This window comes from Equus asinus, chromosome 14 (genome assembly GCF_041296235.1).
Source record: "Equus asinus isolate D_3611 breed Donkey chromosome 14, EquAss-T2T_v2, whole genome shotgun sequence".
Lineage (NCBI taxonomy): Eukaryota > Metazoa > Chordata > Mammalia > Perissodactyla > Equidae > Equus > Equus asinus.
Genome location: NC_091803.1, coordinates 3946090 through 3962713, shown reverse-complemented (window position 1 = coordinate 3962713; position 16624 = coordinate 3946090). Strand labels below are relative to the sequence as shown.

Below are 16624 nucleotides of genomic sequence, written 5' to 3'. Positions count from 1 at the left end.
GGTAGAGAATACTTTGAGAAAGTCAGTAATAGGAGAGTAATTAAGTTACTGTAGGAGCCTGGGTGAGCGTTGATGGTGGCTTGGACTAGAGTTATGAGGGAAGTAGGTGGAGAAAAGTGGGTGAATCCCAAATATATTCTGGAGGTAGAGTCCACAGTGTTTGTAAATGAACTGGATGTTGGGGATGAGAAGGAGGGGGCTGTCAAGAATGATCCCCAGGTTTCTGGTATGAGCATCTGGGTAGATGGAGATGCCATTTACTAAGATGGAGACTACGGAGAGAGAAACAAGTTATGGAGGGAACAGTAAGAGTTCTCTCTAGACCATGTGAAGTTTGAGACGTCCAAATAGAGGTGGCAGATAGGAAGTCAGATGATAGGGACCTGGAGCTCAGAAGAGTCTGCTATAAAAAATTAAATCAATCTGTAAATAGGCGATATTTAAAGGCTAAGTAACGGAGGAACACTCAGCAAATTAGACTGAGAGGAAGCCAGAGATGTACAAGACAACACAAAAATGTGGTGCCATGGAGGCCAAGATGAGGCTGCTACGGGTCACAAAAGGTGTAGACCATGGGATCCATCTGATAAAGCAACAGAGAAGTCACCAAAGACCCTCCTGATAGACGTGCTACTGGAATGTTAAGCACACAAAGCATATTGAAATGGGCTGGAAAACAGGTGCTTAGATTTCTGGCAATACGTAGGATTAATTATTCTGAAGAATCTTTCTATATAAAGTACCCAGAAGTGCTGGATAAAATATAGCAAATCTCCTTTCAGATGCATAGCTGAGTACTCAAGAAAAGAAAGGACATCCCTAGGGGTGAAAAAAAAAAAAAAAAAAAAAGAGAGGAACCGTCAAACCTCAGAATCTTAGCTGATTCTGAAGCTATAATCGCCCTGGAGGTATCTGCCAGTCTTGGTAGCTAAGAAACTTAAGTTTAATGGCTGCCCAAGAAAGTCGCACAGAGCCTTAGGACCTTAAGAGGTAGGGAGTTGGAACTGAGACCCCCAAATATAGTTGGAACCCTCAAGGGGTGACATATTGAGTGACAATATGGAACAGGAAGAATCTGCTACCTGGTAAAAGCTGATGACAAAGAGTTACCTTTCTTGACCTGGGCTCTGGGTGGGGAGAGCTAAAGACTCTTCCTCGGGATTGAAAACTGCTCTTCCTCTCACACGTGTTTGAGGTTCAAAAATCACAGTCCTTACGTGGTCTGGATAACCCCTGGATGAGCATTTAAATTACAGTGTACATAATTTGATAGTGCACGCAGACATCTGAGAGAGACAAAGCAAATCCCCTTAGAAGGACACATCCTTCACACAGCCATGCTGAGCCTCGCCAGAGATGAGCCCACAGCCTCAAATTACAAGACATGTGAAGCAGTGCCACTCCAAATCAGTCCGTAGAGAACTAGCTATACAATCCGATTAGGAACTGGGACTGTTATAGAATACTGACTAATATGTGTAAAACGTGTAAAGAAACAAAAGGTAGAAAGGAAACAGGAAAGAACAGAATGTCACCCAGAAAGGCAGGGAAGATTTGGGAAAGGACGAGATAATGCTTCTAGCAATAAAAACATAAGCATTCAGTGAGGGCTTAAACAGCAGACTAAATACAGCTGAAGAGAGAATTGGAGAAGTGAGAGGTAGATCTGGTGTCGCCCAGAAGGAAACACGGAGGAAGAGACACGGAGAACACAATGAGAAGGGCTGTCATGTGTCACATGACCAGAATCAAGAGAATGCCGGGAGAGCATCTTCCAAGGACACGCCTGAGAATCTTTCAGAGGTCACGGAATGAAAAGCATGTAATTCAGGAATCATGGGGTATCCTGTGTGAGACAAAGAAACAGGAATTTAGCCCTTGACACCTAGCGGTGGTACCGCAGGAACCAGGAGCCGAGGAGGTTTTCACAGCTGCCGAAAAGACGGGACAGGTGAGCAGCAGTTTTGGCCTGACTGCAGACTCCCCACCAGCAACCACGGCAACCAGAAGACAGCAGCTAGGACCTCGAAGGCGTGGCGAGAACGGAACCGTCAGCCCAGAGTGGCAGGCCCGGCTGAACGTCATGCCGGCCGCGGGCCACGGAGGCCACGCCGGGAGCTGCCGCCACCAGCGGACCCTCGCTGTAAAGGGATTGCTAAAGGATGTGCCTTCGGGAGAGGAACACCTGAAGCTGCCCCTGGAGAGGAAGCAGATCTGAGGCGTAAGAGGAAATGGTGAGCGAGGGCTAGATGGGTGGGCCTGGGTAAATAATGAAAACGAGGCCGAAAACGAAGGCACGCCCCTGCCCACTCCCACCCGCCTGATGGCCGCGTTGCACCCCTGGAAACTACAACTCCCGTGAGACTCTGCGCAGCGCGCATGCGTGCTGCGCGTGGCGTGCGTGGCCGTTCTAGAACGCCGCGCCGAGGGCCCGGGCGCCATGTTGGGGCCGAGGGGACGGCGGAGAGGCACTTGAAGCGGCGGGAGCGGAGCGGGAGCGGGTCGCGCCCGGGCTGGTAGGAGCCCCGCCCCTCCGGCCTCAGCGGATCATGACCCGGGCGGCCGCGGGGGTCGCGGCGGCGGCGGCGGGGGCGACGCGGAGGGGTCGGCGCTAGAGATGATGCCGTTGCCGGTGACGAGCCCGGGACCCCCGCCGCCCCCGCCGCCGCCCCCGCCGCCGCCCAAGCACCCCGGCATCTCCGCGCCCATCAGTCTGGCCGCCCCCAAGGAGACTGACTGCGTGCTCACCCGGAAGCTGGTGGAGACCCTGAGGCCCTTCGGGGTGTTCGAAGAGGAAGAGGAACTGCAGCGCCGGACTCTGATTTTGGAGAAATTGAATAATCTGGTCAAGGAATGGATCCGGGAGATCAGCGAGAGCAAGAGCCTGCCGCAGGCCGTGGTGGAGAGCGTGGGCGGGAAGATCTTCACGTTCGGCTCCTACCGGCTGGGGGTGCACACGAAGGGCGCCGACATAGACGCCCTGTGCGTGGCGCCGAGACACGTGGACCGCGGCGACTTCTTCACCTCCTTCTACGACAAGCTGAAGCTCCACGAGGAGGTGAAAGACTTGCGGGCCGTGGAGGAGGCGTTTGTTCCCGTCATCAAACTGTGTTTTGATGGGATCGAGATTGACATTTTGTTTGCAAGATTAGCACTGCAGACGATTCCAGAAGATTTGGACCTAAGAGACGATAGTCTGCTTAAAAATTTAGACATTCGATGCATAAGAAGTCTTAACGGCTGCCGAGTCACTGATGAAATCTTACACCTCGTCCCCAACATCGACAACTTCAGGTTGACTCTAAGAGCCATCAAATTGTGGGCCAAGTGCCACAACATCTATTCCAATATATTAGGTTTCCTAGGAGGGGTTTCCTGGGCCATGCTAGTGGCGAGGACTTGCCAGCTTTATCCAAACGCCATAGCATCCACCCTTGTACGTAAATTTTTCTTGGTGTTTTCTGAATGGGAGTGGCCAAACCCAGTGCTGCTCAAAGAGCCGGAAGAGCGGAATCTTAATTTGCCTGTGTGGGACCCAAGGGTAAATCCCAGTGACAGGTACCATCTTATGCCTATAATCACACCGGCGTACCCACAGCAGAACTCCACCTACAACGTGTCTGTTTCCACAAGGATGGTCATGGTCGAGGAGTTTAAACAGGGGCTTGCTATCACACATGAAATCTTGCTGAGTAGGGCCGAGTGGTCCAAACTTTTTGAAGCACCCAGCTTCTTCCAAAAGTACAAGCACTACATTGTACTTCTAGCGAGCGCACCAACTGAAAAACAGCATCTGGAGTGGGTGGGCTTGGTGGAATCAAAAATCCGAATCCTGGTGGGAAGCTTGGAGAAGAATGAATTTATCACACTGGCGCACGTGAATCCTCAGTCGTTTCCAGCACCCAAAGAAAATCCTGACAAGGAAGAATTTCGTACAATGTGGGTGATTGGGTTAGTATTAAAGAAACCAGAAAACTCTGATGTTCTCAGTATTGATCTCACCTATGACATCCAGTCTTTCACAGACACGGTTTATAGGCAAGCTATAAATAGCAAGATGTTTGAGATGGATATGAAGATTGCTGCGATGCATTTAAAAAGAAAGGAACTTCATCAGCTGCTCCCTAATCATGAGCTTCAGCAAAAGAAAACACAGTCGGCAGAAGGTGTCAGGTTGACAGCTTTGAGTGACGACAGCCTCGACTTGACTGCAGACAGTGAAAACAGCTTGTCTGTGCCTTCACCTCCTAGCACTGTGAAGACTGGCCCAGTGAGTGGCAGCTCTCAGGGCAGAAACAGTCCTACCTTGGCTGTAATGGCAGCACCTGTGAGCAGCGTACAGGTTACTGATGTTTCCTTGCCACAGGTGTATCCCAGTGACAGCTCCGGGGGTACGCCGAGTGAAAGCGTTGCTCAGACTGCCTCTCACCCAGCTGTTTCTCCACCCCCAAAGCCCACGGTCACCAGAGTCGTTTCTTCAACCTGTCTGGTGAACCATCCACCCAGGCCTTCAGGGAGTGCAGCCGCAAACATAGCTAACCCTATAGTAGGAGTCTAGGGGACATTCTCATCTCATACGGAGAAAGGACCAAGGACACCAAAACAGAAGAGGAACAGTCTCATAAAGGGACAAGTACAACCCAATTAGAAACTCCATGCAGCAGCTTCTCTGTTGGCCTCGTGGGAAATGTCCAGGGCAGACCTTTCCAGTAGCCCTGCTCATCCTGTTCCTGTTGTCAGGAATTCAATAAAGCAGAGTGAACTGATGAAAACAACTTTGAGGGTTCATAAACAGTATCTGCCAGCTCAACCTGTTGTCTTCAAATGTGAAAGGAGGAGAAGGAAGGGGGCCAAAGTAGAAAGGACTCAAAGTAGATTTAAGCTTCTTTGGTCACTGCCTTTACTGGGCTAATCTTGATCAGAAGTCCAGGTTAGTGTGTGAAGCTGAAAGTACTGCTGTCAACGTGTCTGATTATTAATGTGTCCGTGACAGTTCTGTTAACTCTTCCAGAGGACTACTGCCCTTAAAGAGAAAAAAGAGAGAAACCCTGCACTATATTTGTACCCGTGGCTGACCTCTGGACTGGATTTATCTTTGATGCGTTGTTGGGGAAAATTTGCAATACAAAGTGGTATCAGAATGCCTTGCAGTGATGATGCACTTTATGTATATTTTTATTAGAAGATAGAACTAATTTTAGATTTTTCAGCTTGATGAATTTTAGCTTTTTTTCCTGAAGAGTTTTTTTCATTGTTAACCTTCAGCTTGGGTACCCCCGTGCCGTGGTGTCCTGTACTTCAGAACAAGCATGAAAATGCATCAAGCTCAGTCCCTGTGAGGTAGCTGTGACCCTTCAAAACGAAATGTCAGCTCTTAGGGTGTATGTTTGACACGAAACAGTGATTAGTAAGTCCTCGGTTTTGATGGGACATGATCAAGAAATGAGATCTTGGTTTTATCTGTAGAATTGGCTTCTGGTGCCCACAATCAGCGATCGAACAGCACACATCGTCTTGGAGCTCAAAAACCTCCATAGTCTTGTCCTTAATCATTTGTCCTGAAGCAAAAAGGCTTTTTGCCTCCCCCTGCTCTTCTTGGCTCCTATGCACAAGGTCTGCTTATGTGTTGTTTCTTAAAAAAACCCAGAATGCTAATATTTTCTTAACCGTAGTGTGGAACCAGCAATCCTGTGGCCGTGTGGCATAAAGCACTAAATTTTGGTTCCATGGCTAATATTTTGATAAGACTTTACTGAAAGTAATGCCTGTGAGCCATGTTGTCAATCTTGGATGGCCATTTGCTCTCTGCATATGAGAAATTTTGTGTGCTCCACAGAGTACCTGCTTATAGTAAAGTTAGTTTCCAGTTTAAATGTGTAAGCAAAAAGGCATTTTCTCCAAGAATTTTAAACGAATTTTTATTTTTAAATGACTTAACTAAAATTCATCAGTGAATTTTATGTCTAGAAACATAACAAATAATTTCTAGCAAGTGCTTGATGTCTAGTCAGCTGTCTAGTCAGCTTTCTACTTTTGTTTTATCCTACCAAAGATTAGGAATACCTTTCTTTAAACAAGCAAAAAAAAAAAAAAAACACCGCTCATAATTAAGCAGCGGAACATCATGTTTAGGAAGCATGAGTGACAGCAGCTGGAGATGAATGAAAACTCAATTTTGATCTGACAGGTTCTCCACTTGGCTGGTTCCGACCTTCTCCTCCCCCAGCCATGTTCCTTTCTACCACATGCGCATTGTTGACGTTAAACTGTAGCTTCCTAGACCCTTTCCCTATTCTTCTAGATTAATCTTCCAAAGCAAATCTTTCTCCTTTCACGCTCTGTAGTCACTGAGGCTTTCTTCTCATCATTCCTTCCGACATCCAGGACACGGTGTGCCCGTCTTCCCCTTCCGCCCTGTGTGGTCACCCTGCCCTCCACCCCAGTGAGAAGGCAGGCGAGGTGTGCACAGTGCCTGTGTGTTGCAAGTAGCTGTGGTGTCGGGTTGAAATGGCCAGGCACAAATTTAGTCTTGTCATTTTGTTTACACATTGGGGAAAATTCGCTTATTAAATGTTTCATGTAACTGTACTTGTTTTACCAAGCTGGAAACTTGGGCCTTTTTAATTCTAGTTTTCATTACCTGACTGTTAGACTGTTTTTTTCGTATGATGTGCATAGTGTCTGATGGCTGGAGTTTGCTTTGTTTTATAGTATCTGTACTCCTTGTATTTTTCAAGCGCTATTTTGGAAACAGATGATGTATTTCTCCGTTAAAAACACAATAAAAATAAACAGCAAAGAAGCAAGCTTAGGGGTTTAAATATGACGATAAGAGTTAAGATGTTCCGCACTGTTCAGAGAAGGGTGGAGACGCTGGTGAGCTTTTCAACTTGGTTAAGTCTAGAATTCATGTTATACTTTTGGGAGAAAAGATGAGAAGGTTAAAATTTCAAATCAATACAAGTAAAAAAATGGAGATAAAAAGTCTTAATCCTAAAGAAGGCAGGAAGGAAAGGAGGGGAAAAGCAGAGAAAAAAACTGCATACAGAGAAAATACAATAGGGGCTGGCCTAGTGGCCTCATGGTTACGTTTGCACACTCTGCTTTGATGGCACAGGGTTCATGGGTCCAGATCCCGGGTGTGGACATACACACTGCTCATCAAGCTGTGCTGTGGTGGTGTCCCACGTGCAAAGTAGAGGAAGATGGGCACAGATGTTAGCTCAGGGCCAATCTTCCTCACTAAAAAAATAAAGTAAAAACATACAATCTAGGATGGAGGAAATGAAACCAAGTATATGTCACTGTATGTAATAAATGGACCAACCTTCCTGACTAAAAGACGGATTGTCAGATTCCATGGAAAAACTAAGTCCAGCTCTATGCTCTTTTATTTACAAGCGACACACCCAAAACGTAAGACATAAAAGAATGGAAAAAAGATGTGCTAACGAAAAGAAACTGTCATAGTAACAATATCATCCAAACAGATTTCAAAGCAAAAGTAGTTACTAGGGACAAAAGGACCACTGCGTAAGTGAGAGAAGAAATAATGCAGCAGGAAAATGGAACCATTTAAAACTTGTTTGCACTTAATAAATTAGCCTCTGTGTAAAGTAACAAAGATTAACAGAAATTGCCAAAAGTGTCATTGTCAGAGAAGATTTTAAAACAACTCTTTCATTAATGATATCAAGCAGACTGAAAAAATGGAAACGTTTTCAACACAGCAACAGTGGTTGGCAAACTTTTTCTATAAAAGGCGAGATGGTAGATATTTTCAGCTTCGTGAGGCCACACGGTCTCTGTGTCAACTACGTAACTTTACCTTTGTAGCGTGAAAGCAGCCCTGGGGGGCAGGGAAAGAGACGGTCAGGGCTGGATCTGTCACCCATCCACCCAGCTGGTGTTTGTCATCCCTTAGCCAGTGGACATTTATTATAGAACCCCCCATCCGACAATTGGAAAATGCATATCATTCTCAAATAAGCATTGGGCATGTATAAGTGTTAACCTCACGATAGGTCAGAAAGCAAGACCCAACATATTTCAGATGATCTGATTCATAGAACAAGGTTCTCTGACAGGACAGTGAGTTAGAAATCAATAACAAATAGCGTAGAGAAGAATCTCCTAAAAAGGACACAAAAGACCTCAAACCATAAAGGAAGAGATGGATGAACAGAATCTAATTGTATCAAATAATGAACAGCAAAAAGTGAAAAACAGGCTCTAAGCGGGGAGAAGATTTCATAATAAACAAATGAGACAAACGATTGCTCTCCAGAATATATTAAGGATGCGCCCCTTCCTACCACGCAGAGTCTACTTGGAAAGGTCAAACAGCCTAATTAAACTCGGGCAAAAGAAATGCACAGGCGTTTTCCCGGATAGACGGTTTACGAAAACGACGTCCAGAAAAGTCGGGGAGCACTTTCCTGGAGACTCTGTCCCGTGGGTCACCAGAAACGAGCGCAGGAGTGTTTGTAGCCATGTTTTGTTATAGCCTGAAGCTCCAGATAACCCACATATCCATAAGTGGGGCGTGGATAGATAGTGGTGTATTCGTGCAGTGAATAACATAAAGCCGTCAGATTAAATGGACCGTAGCTCAGTGCGTCACTGTAGATGCATCTCATAATATTGAGGGAAAAAGAAAATTGCAGGATGCACAGTGTGATACAATTTATATAAGGCTTAAAAACAAGCAAAGTAGGGCAGTATAATGTAGGGTTATGAGAATGTGCGGTATAGCAATAAATGAAAACCAAGGGCATGCGGAACACAGGCTCCAGAGTAGTGGCTCCCTTTGGCAGGCTCAGAGGTGGGGAGATGTCAGGGGGGCGCCGCGGGAGAGGGCGGGGAGACTGGAAGCACCCCACTCTTTCCAGGTCAGGTGGTGGATGAAATGGTGTTCGTTTTTATCATTAGTCTAAGTCATAAATGCTTTCATATGACTGAAATATTTTATGATTAAAAAACTGATATCAGAGTGATATCTTAAAACGTCTCCATCAGTTGAGAACCGCATTTGGCCAGATAACATAGCTGCACACCATGCAGGTTTATTTTCTTTCATGTTACAGAGGTAGTGAGTTCAGGGTCGCTCAGGCGTCTTTCCTGGCCGCCAAGGACCCAGGCTGTGTTCACTTTCAGCCCCACCATTCTAGTTCATGCCTTCCATCCTCAAGGTCACCTCAAGGTGCAGGATGATAGTGGGGCCACTGCCAGAAGGAAGGGAGGGGGGGAAGGGCAGGTGTCCCTGTAGATTGTGTCCTCCTTCCACGGGGCTTTCCTAGAAGTCAGTCACAACAGTGACATTCCCTCCCCTTTCACTGACTGGAACTTAGTCACATGGCCACGCCTACCTGCAAGGGAGACTGGAAGATGTCATTGTTGTTAGCCGGGTAGGTTCCCTCATCGTTCCTCACCTTTACACTGTTAGGAAGAAGGAGGGAATGGATATCGAAAGGCAATGGTCACAGTCTCTGACACAGCGCTCAGAAGTCCCAACACTTCCGAATAACTCAGGGGTCATAAAAGAGCCTCTAGTGTCAATCAGAACTGAACAGGGATGGAAATGCAACTTGTGGGATGCAGCTAATGCGTTATTTAGAAGGAGGTCACATAAAAAAAATCTTTTTTTTTTTTTTTTTAAAAAAGGGGAGCCTACCCTGTGGCCGAGTGGTAAAGTTCGCACTCCACTTCAGTGGCCCAGGGTTTCGCCAGTTCGAATCCTGGGTGCGGACATGGCACCGCTCATCAAGCCATGCTGAGGTGGCATCCCACATGCCACAACTAGAAGGACCTACAACTAAAAAGACCCCATACAACTATGTACTGGGGGGCTTTGGGGATAAAAAGGAAAAATAAAAAATCTTAAAAAAAAAATCACAGCATTAAATGCTTATACTAGAAAATAATAAAGACAAGATCATGAGCTATCTGTTTATGTAATTAGGGTAAGAAAGGAATATGATAAATCCAATGAGAAGAAAGGAAATAACATAGAGCAGAAACTAAAGAAACAGAAAACAAACACGCAGTGGAGAGGATCAATAAGGTGAAAAGTAGGTTCTTTGAAAAGACTAACAAAATAGTCAAAACTGTCAAGATGATGAGGAAAAATAAAGATGGTAAAGATAAGCAATCTTCGGAATTTAAAAGGGGATATAGGTACAAACGCAGTAGTGAGTTTTAGAGAAGGATCTTATAGACAGCTTAATGCCAGTAAATTTGAAAACTTAGACAATATCCTAGTAAAAGATACCTACAAAAACTCACTCAAGACAAATAGGAAACCTGAATAGACTTATAACCTTGAAGGAAATTGCATGAGTAGTTTGAAAATGTGCCCACCAAAACCAAACCAAAACACATACGTAAAACCAGAAGGTTGTACAGGCCAATTTTTCCTAATATTCAAGGACAAAATTATTCCAACATTATACTTCAGACTCTCAGAAAACAGAAAAAGAAGAAACATTTTATGAAACTAATATAACTTCATGTCAGAACCAGAGAAGTATGACACAGAAAAATCATCAGCCAAATTCACTTATGTATATGGATAGGAAAACCAAACCAAAACCAGAAATCTATGAAAACTGTCCTGACCATGTTTGATGAGACTCTGGAATGCCAGGGTGCTGTAACATTTGAGGGGTTGGCTGGCCAGTTGAAGCTGGCTGTAGGCAGGAGGCCTCAGCTCCTCTCCATGTGGAGTGCTCCTTAGGGCTGGTTGAGTGTCCTCCCAACATGGCGGCCAGCTTAACCCAGAGCACGTGACCTGAGAGCACTGTGCCCCAAGGCATGTAATCATGGAAGGCACACATCGCTATTTCCTCGGTGTCCTCGTTTTTAAACAGGCTCCATTCACTGTGGGAGGAGACTACAAAAGGGCTTGAATACCAGGAGGCGGGGATCATTAGGGACCATCTTGGAGACTGACCTCCTCACCCATCAACAGGAAAAATGGGTACATTTTAATATATTACAATGGAAAACCACACAGCAATGAGAAGGCAAGAACTAGAGATACACATAGCAAATGAATGCGTTCCGCTAACGTGATGCTGAGTAAAAAAAGCAGCTGGATAAGGATACATACCATATGGTACCATTTCATCCAAGTTTTTAAAAATTGCGAAATGAAATATCTTTTCCAGAGATACTTAATGTGTGTGTATATAATGTTTTAGCCATACTTAATATATGATAAAAGGATAAATACATACATAGGAATTATGCCTGCTGATCAGCATAGCTGTTATTTCTGGGTACGAGAGAGAATGCTCATCTGCATCTATCATTTTCTTCTTTATTTCTTGAGGTTGGGTAGTGAGTACATTCGTGCTCATTATTTTGTTCTTCACACCTTTCTTTGTGCCTGACATGCTTCATAGTTGTACAGAAAGGGGAGCAGGAGAAAAGAGAGCAGGAAGCATAGACAGCCCCTTCATGAAGTTTGGCGGACAAGGAGAGTTGAGGGAGAGGTCTGTGACTCATGGACGTGGGACCCGGCAGGGCTGGGCGTGCCGGAGCGTGAGGATGCCGCTGGAAAGAGTCCACGGCGCTGGGAAGCTGCCTGCGGAGAGGTGTGCCCACCCACACCATGAGAATATCTTTGTCCCCCTCCCGGTCGTGCAAATAAGCTGTGTTCATCTTAAAGAATTTGAACCACACATAGGAACATAGAGAGAAAGGGTCACTGAAATCCCTGTTCCTTTTAGACCGCCGTGAGCTGTTTCCCCTTTTACGTATTTGTTATAAAACATATGTGAACAGTTTAACAAATAGTTATAAAGCAAACACCTGAGTAACCTCCACTTGGCCAGGAACTGGATCACGAGGAGCAGCGCATGAGCCCTCCACAGACCCCTCTTCAGTGAGCGCTGCATCTTTCTTCTAGACAGAAGCGGAGCCCGGCGGTGAGTGGCGATGCTCTGCTTGGCCCCATTCTCTGCGTGGACGCGTTCCTTGACAGCAGAGCGTGGTTCTGCCTGAATCTGAACTTTCTGTGAACTCACTTGGATGGCGTGTGTTCTCGTGTGCTTTCTGTCTCTCGGTGTGTCGCTGAGATTCATTCGTGTTGCTGTAGCCATCGCTCATTTTCATTCCTGGGTCGGATCACGTGGTGTGAATGTACCACTGTATCCATCCCACTATGGATGGGTATTCTGGTCATTTCAAGTCTTGGGCTGTTACAAATCACGTTGCCGTTATCGTTCCCGTCCAGTCTCGGGGTGCGTGTGGAGGTGTTGTATAATCTGTGTCCATCCCTGCTGGTTCTTAGGGCGCCACGTGTCCTTGGGGCGCTCGCTTACCTTTCACTGGGTGCACCTGCTGACTGCCCGCGACAAAGTCAAGGCCTTTAAACCGAAACTGTCGCTTGAGGTTTCTTGGCCCAGGTCACATAAGTTTGGTTATAGCTTTTTCCTTCTCCCTTCCCCCCATTTTGATTAGTGCTGGGGGCCACTCCTCCCACAGCCCCCCGGGGTGGGGTGGGGTAGAGTGAGTTATGTCTGGCTCACTTTCTCTTCTGTGCTTTCATCTTAATTCAGGGAGGGTCTCCTTTAGACTCTCGATGGTGGGTGAGCCCCGGGCTTTGATTTCTATCAATACCACCGTTCTCTTTCCTTGGAGCTGGCAAATGTTTCAGGACAAAAGGGGCTCCATACACTCCTACCTCCTGGTTCTTCCTCTGGCTCAGATTTTGGCCTAACAACTTCTGTCTCTATTATTTGTGCCCCACCCTCTCCAGCATTAGCTGTTTTCAGTGGTGACGTCGTCTTTGTCCAAAGTCAACTGGTTAGCCCTTAGGCCATTGTATCTTAGGGAATAAACACCCCTCTTAATGTTAACACACTTCTATTTAATGTTTCATGCATGAGTTTGTACGATGTAAACTTTTTTTATCATGGAATTCTGCTCTCTCCCACGTGGGTGCCTCCCCGCTCGAGTCCTCCTAATATCATGTTAACAACCTCATACGTGCCTGTGTTAGTTTTCTATTGCTGTATAACAACTTATCATAAACCTAGCTGCTTAAACACCACCGCTGTCTTGGCGCACAGTTCTGCAGGTCGGGTCCGGCCTGGTGTGGCTGGAATCTCAGGGTAGCACCGGCTGAAGCTAAGATGGCAGCCAGGCCAAGTGCTTGACGGGAGGCTCTGGGGCAGGACCACTTCCCAGCTCATCTTTCAGTTCCTTGTGGTTAGAGGACAAGGTTCTTGTCTCCTGCTGGCTGTCCTCTTGGGGCTACTCTCCCTGCCTTCCCACGTGGCCGCCTGTACCTTCAGGCCAGCAGCGTTGTATCGACTTCCGCTCAGCTTTTAAAAGCCCCATGCGTTTAGGTCAGGCCCACCTGGATAATCTCCTTTTGATGAAGCCAAAGCGAACTGATTAGTGAAATTAATTACATCTGCAAAAACCTGTTTTGCCATATCACACAACATAATCACAGTGACAGCTCCCACATTCACAGGTCCCACCCACACTCAGGGGAGGTGATTATACAAGGCGAGGTCATCGGAGGTCATCTTAGAATCCTGGCTACCAAAGTGTGCCCTCTGGCCCCCAGGGATCCACATCTACTTCACCCATCTCCAGGTGCCCCAAAGTCTCATCCCACTGTAGTGTCAGTTCAAGACCCAAATCACGTCATCTAAATAATCTAAATCAGGCGTGGAGGAGGCACCTGGGTATAATCTATTAAGTACAGCCCCCGGGTGGAGGGCCACAGCCGTCTCCACCCGCGGACCTGGGAGCCGGGGTGAGGTACCCGCCCCAGCTCCCAGCCCCGTGGTGGGACTGGCATAGACCACAGGCATAGGCGTTCTGTGTTAAAAGGGGAAAATGGACGGTGAGAAGGACTCCCTGTCCAAGGCAGTTTTGAGACCCAGCCCGGCAGACTGCAGCTGGAGTTCCTTGGTCGGTTCAGGGCCTGGGAATAATCTCTCGCCGCTCTTCCTTTCTCATGAAGGGTCGCACGTGGCTGCAGTTGTGTGGTGTCACCGGCCTGCCTCCTGGCAGGAGCCCTTTCATCCTGTGCCCTCTCTGCCCTGTCGGGCTAAGCTGGCGCCGTGTCTGTCGATACGATCTTCTCGAGAGCCTGTGGGCCGCACATGGATTTCAGGGGATTCCGCTCCGTTAGACAAAACCACCTGCACAGACATCTCTGAGATAACCCTTGTCTTTTCTAGCTTCTGCTGAGATGGTGAAGGATGCTCTTAAACCTCTCAGGGCCTCTGCTTTGATTAAGAAAACCTACGAGGAACACCCTTAATCTCTTGAGAAGGTCTTCTGTGCGGCCGAGCACTTGGATCTGTCGATCTTTCTGAGGTTTCAGGAAAGGGTCGAGCGGGACACATGCAGCCTCTGCTCTGCCATACTCGCCACCGCCGTTTCTGACTTTCGGCATCTTTTCTCATCTGGAGAGGCTGAGAGTTTTCAAAATCGTCCAGTCTGGGTTCCTTTCTGTTATCTGTTCCTCCAATTTCTCTCTCTCCTCTTGCCTCTCACTCTAAGCAGCAGGGAGAAACCAGGTCGCGCCTTCAATACTCTGCCTGGAAAGCTCCACAGTGGCAGTTCAGCTTCACTTGCAAGGTCTGCTTGCACGTGCCGCGGGGCGCATTTCCATGAGCATCCCCTCTCCTTCTCCATTTTCCCATAAATGCCCCTCACTTCCTTCTGAGCCTTCTCTGCCACTTTCTCAAAGTCTGCATTTCTGCTGCCACGCTATTCCTGCAGTTGGCTTTCTCTGAGGCATGTTGTTATGTTTACGTGATAGAAATGGCCGCATTTCTGTTAACAGCCTCTTCAGGGCAACCTGGACTCTTTCTGTCATGCTCCTCCAAGGTCCTCCAGCTGCACCCACTGCCTGATGCCAAAGTGCCTTCCGCCTTGTAGGTATTTGTTCCAGCAGCAGCTCACTTCCTCATACTAAATCTGTCCTTGTTTTCTGTTGCTCTGCAACGAATAACCACAGATTTAGTGGCTGAAAACAACACCCTTTTATCGTCTCGGTTTCCACGAGTCGGGAGTCTGGGCCCAGGGTAGCTGGACGCTCCGCGCAGGTCTCACCCGGCTGCCGTCAAGGTTGCGGTGGCCAGCCTGCCGTCCTTTCTGGAGGGCGGGGCCTCTGTCACGCTCACTGATTGTTGGCAGAATTCCATTCCTTGAGATTGTAGGACTGAAGTCTCCATCTGTTGTGTTTGTTCCTTTCCTCCTTTTTCTTGCTTGCCGTTGACCAGGGGCCCGTCTTGGGCTCCTTACCTGCCCTGTGGCCCCTCCCAACTCAGCCCTGAAAAAACCCCTTGGGTCAAAACCTTCTCGTCTCTCTGACTTCTTCTCTTCTGTGACCAGCTGGAGAAGACTCTGTTTTGATGGCACTCGTGTGATGAGGTTGGGCCCACTGGAGAATCTCCGTGTCTTAAGATCAACTGATCGGTAACCTTAATTATATCGGCAAAGTCTTTCGCCCATGAACATAGTCACGGGGTGATCCCAGGGGGCAGAGGTCGTGGGGGTCACCTTAGAGGGCTGCTACCACAGTGACCTTCTGTAGTTTTTCTGTGCTTGGGTACTCCTGTGTGATTTACTCAAACTTATACATACACATGCTTTCTGTCAAAGTTCGTTTTTTAAAGATGAGATCACGTATTAGTTTTCTGTGTCTTTTCTTACCAGACTCCTTTTGGAAATCTCCCCACATCATCTGTTCTAGTTAATTCGTTTTAGGGATTATAGAATACTCTGTGGAGTATAATAGATAGAGCAAAATACACAAAATACATATATATTGGGATCTTTAAGAGCAACTTTGCAGTAGATAATCCTGTATATACTGTATTTCACTAAATAAAAGACACTATCAATTGTAAGATCATCAGTACTGGCTTATCACCAGAATAAAAAATACTGCAAGTTAAACTAGGACACAGCACTTTATTATTACTTAGGATTCTTAGTTTTGTACTTATGTAAAGAGCTCTAATAAACCTAAAGATTTATTTAAACGTGGATTTTAATCTGTATTTGTTTTGGGCATACATAAGAAGATAAATATGAGTGAAGTAAATTCAAAGTGTAGTTCTTTTCAACTCGGAGCTGTCGGTGTGCACCTTTCCCCACAATAGCGTTTTCCGTGCCCTCAAGAAGACTGGCGATGTGGCATTTCTTGAAAGAGTGCCCCACTGTCATCTCTGGGATTTTCTTCCAAGCTGCTGGCATGAAATCCTGCAAGTTTGCACACAACACTCATTCTTCAAATGGCCCATAAATGACTGAAATATTGCAGAATCTTGCCTTCCCAGGCCTAACAACCAAGCTCTTATCACAGCTGCTGCCTGGCTGGCATTCCACATGCATATAGGATGCTTTCCAGTTTCAAAGACGCTAAAATGTAAAAAAAGTGTGCCTAGGAATTGATGAACTATATACCATTTAAGCGTGCATTCATTCATTCATTCATTTAGTGGGTTGAAAAGTATGTACATTTAAAAACTTTTACTTATTTTCACCAAAGTTATGGTTATGTATGTGCACAATGAAAGCAGCACTTTCTCATCAGTAATTCAAAACAAAACGAACTACAAACAGCAGTTCCCTAGCCGGCCTCTCT

The 16624-nt window shown here is 46.5% G+C and overlaps 2 protein-coding genes across 3 annotated transcripts in view; both read left to right on the top strand.

The window, feature by feature from the left end:
- Positions 1-16624, top strand: part of RADIL (Rap associating with DIL domain) — a 97705-nt gene that overhangs the window by 41441 nt on the left and 39640 nt on the right. The gene's annotated exons all lie outside the window — the stretch shown is intronic.
- PAPOLB (poly(A) polymerase beta) lies at positions 1633-9154 on the top strand. Its single transcript, XM_014865077.3, has one exon. The coding sequence runs from the start codon at positions 2618-2620 to the stop codon at positions 4556-4558; it is 1941 nt and encodes a 646-aa protein (XP_014720563.2). The 5' UTR covers positions 1633-2617; the 3' UTR covers positions 4559-9154.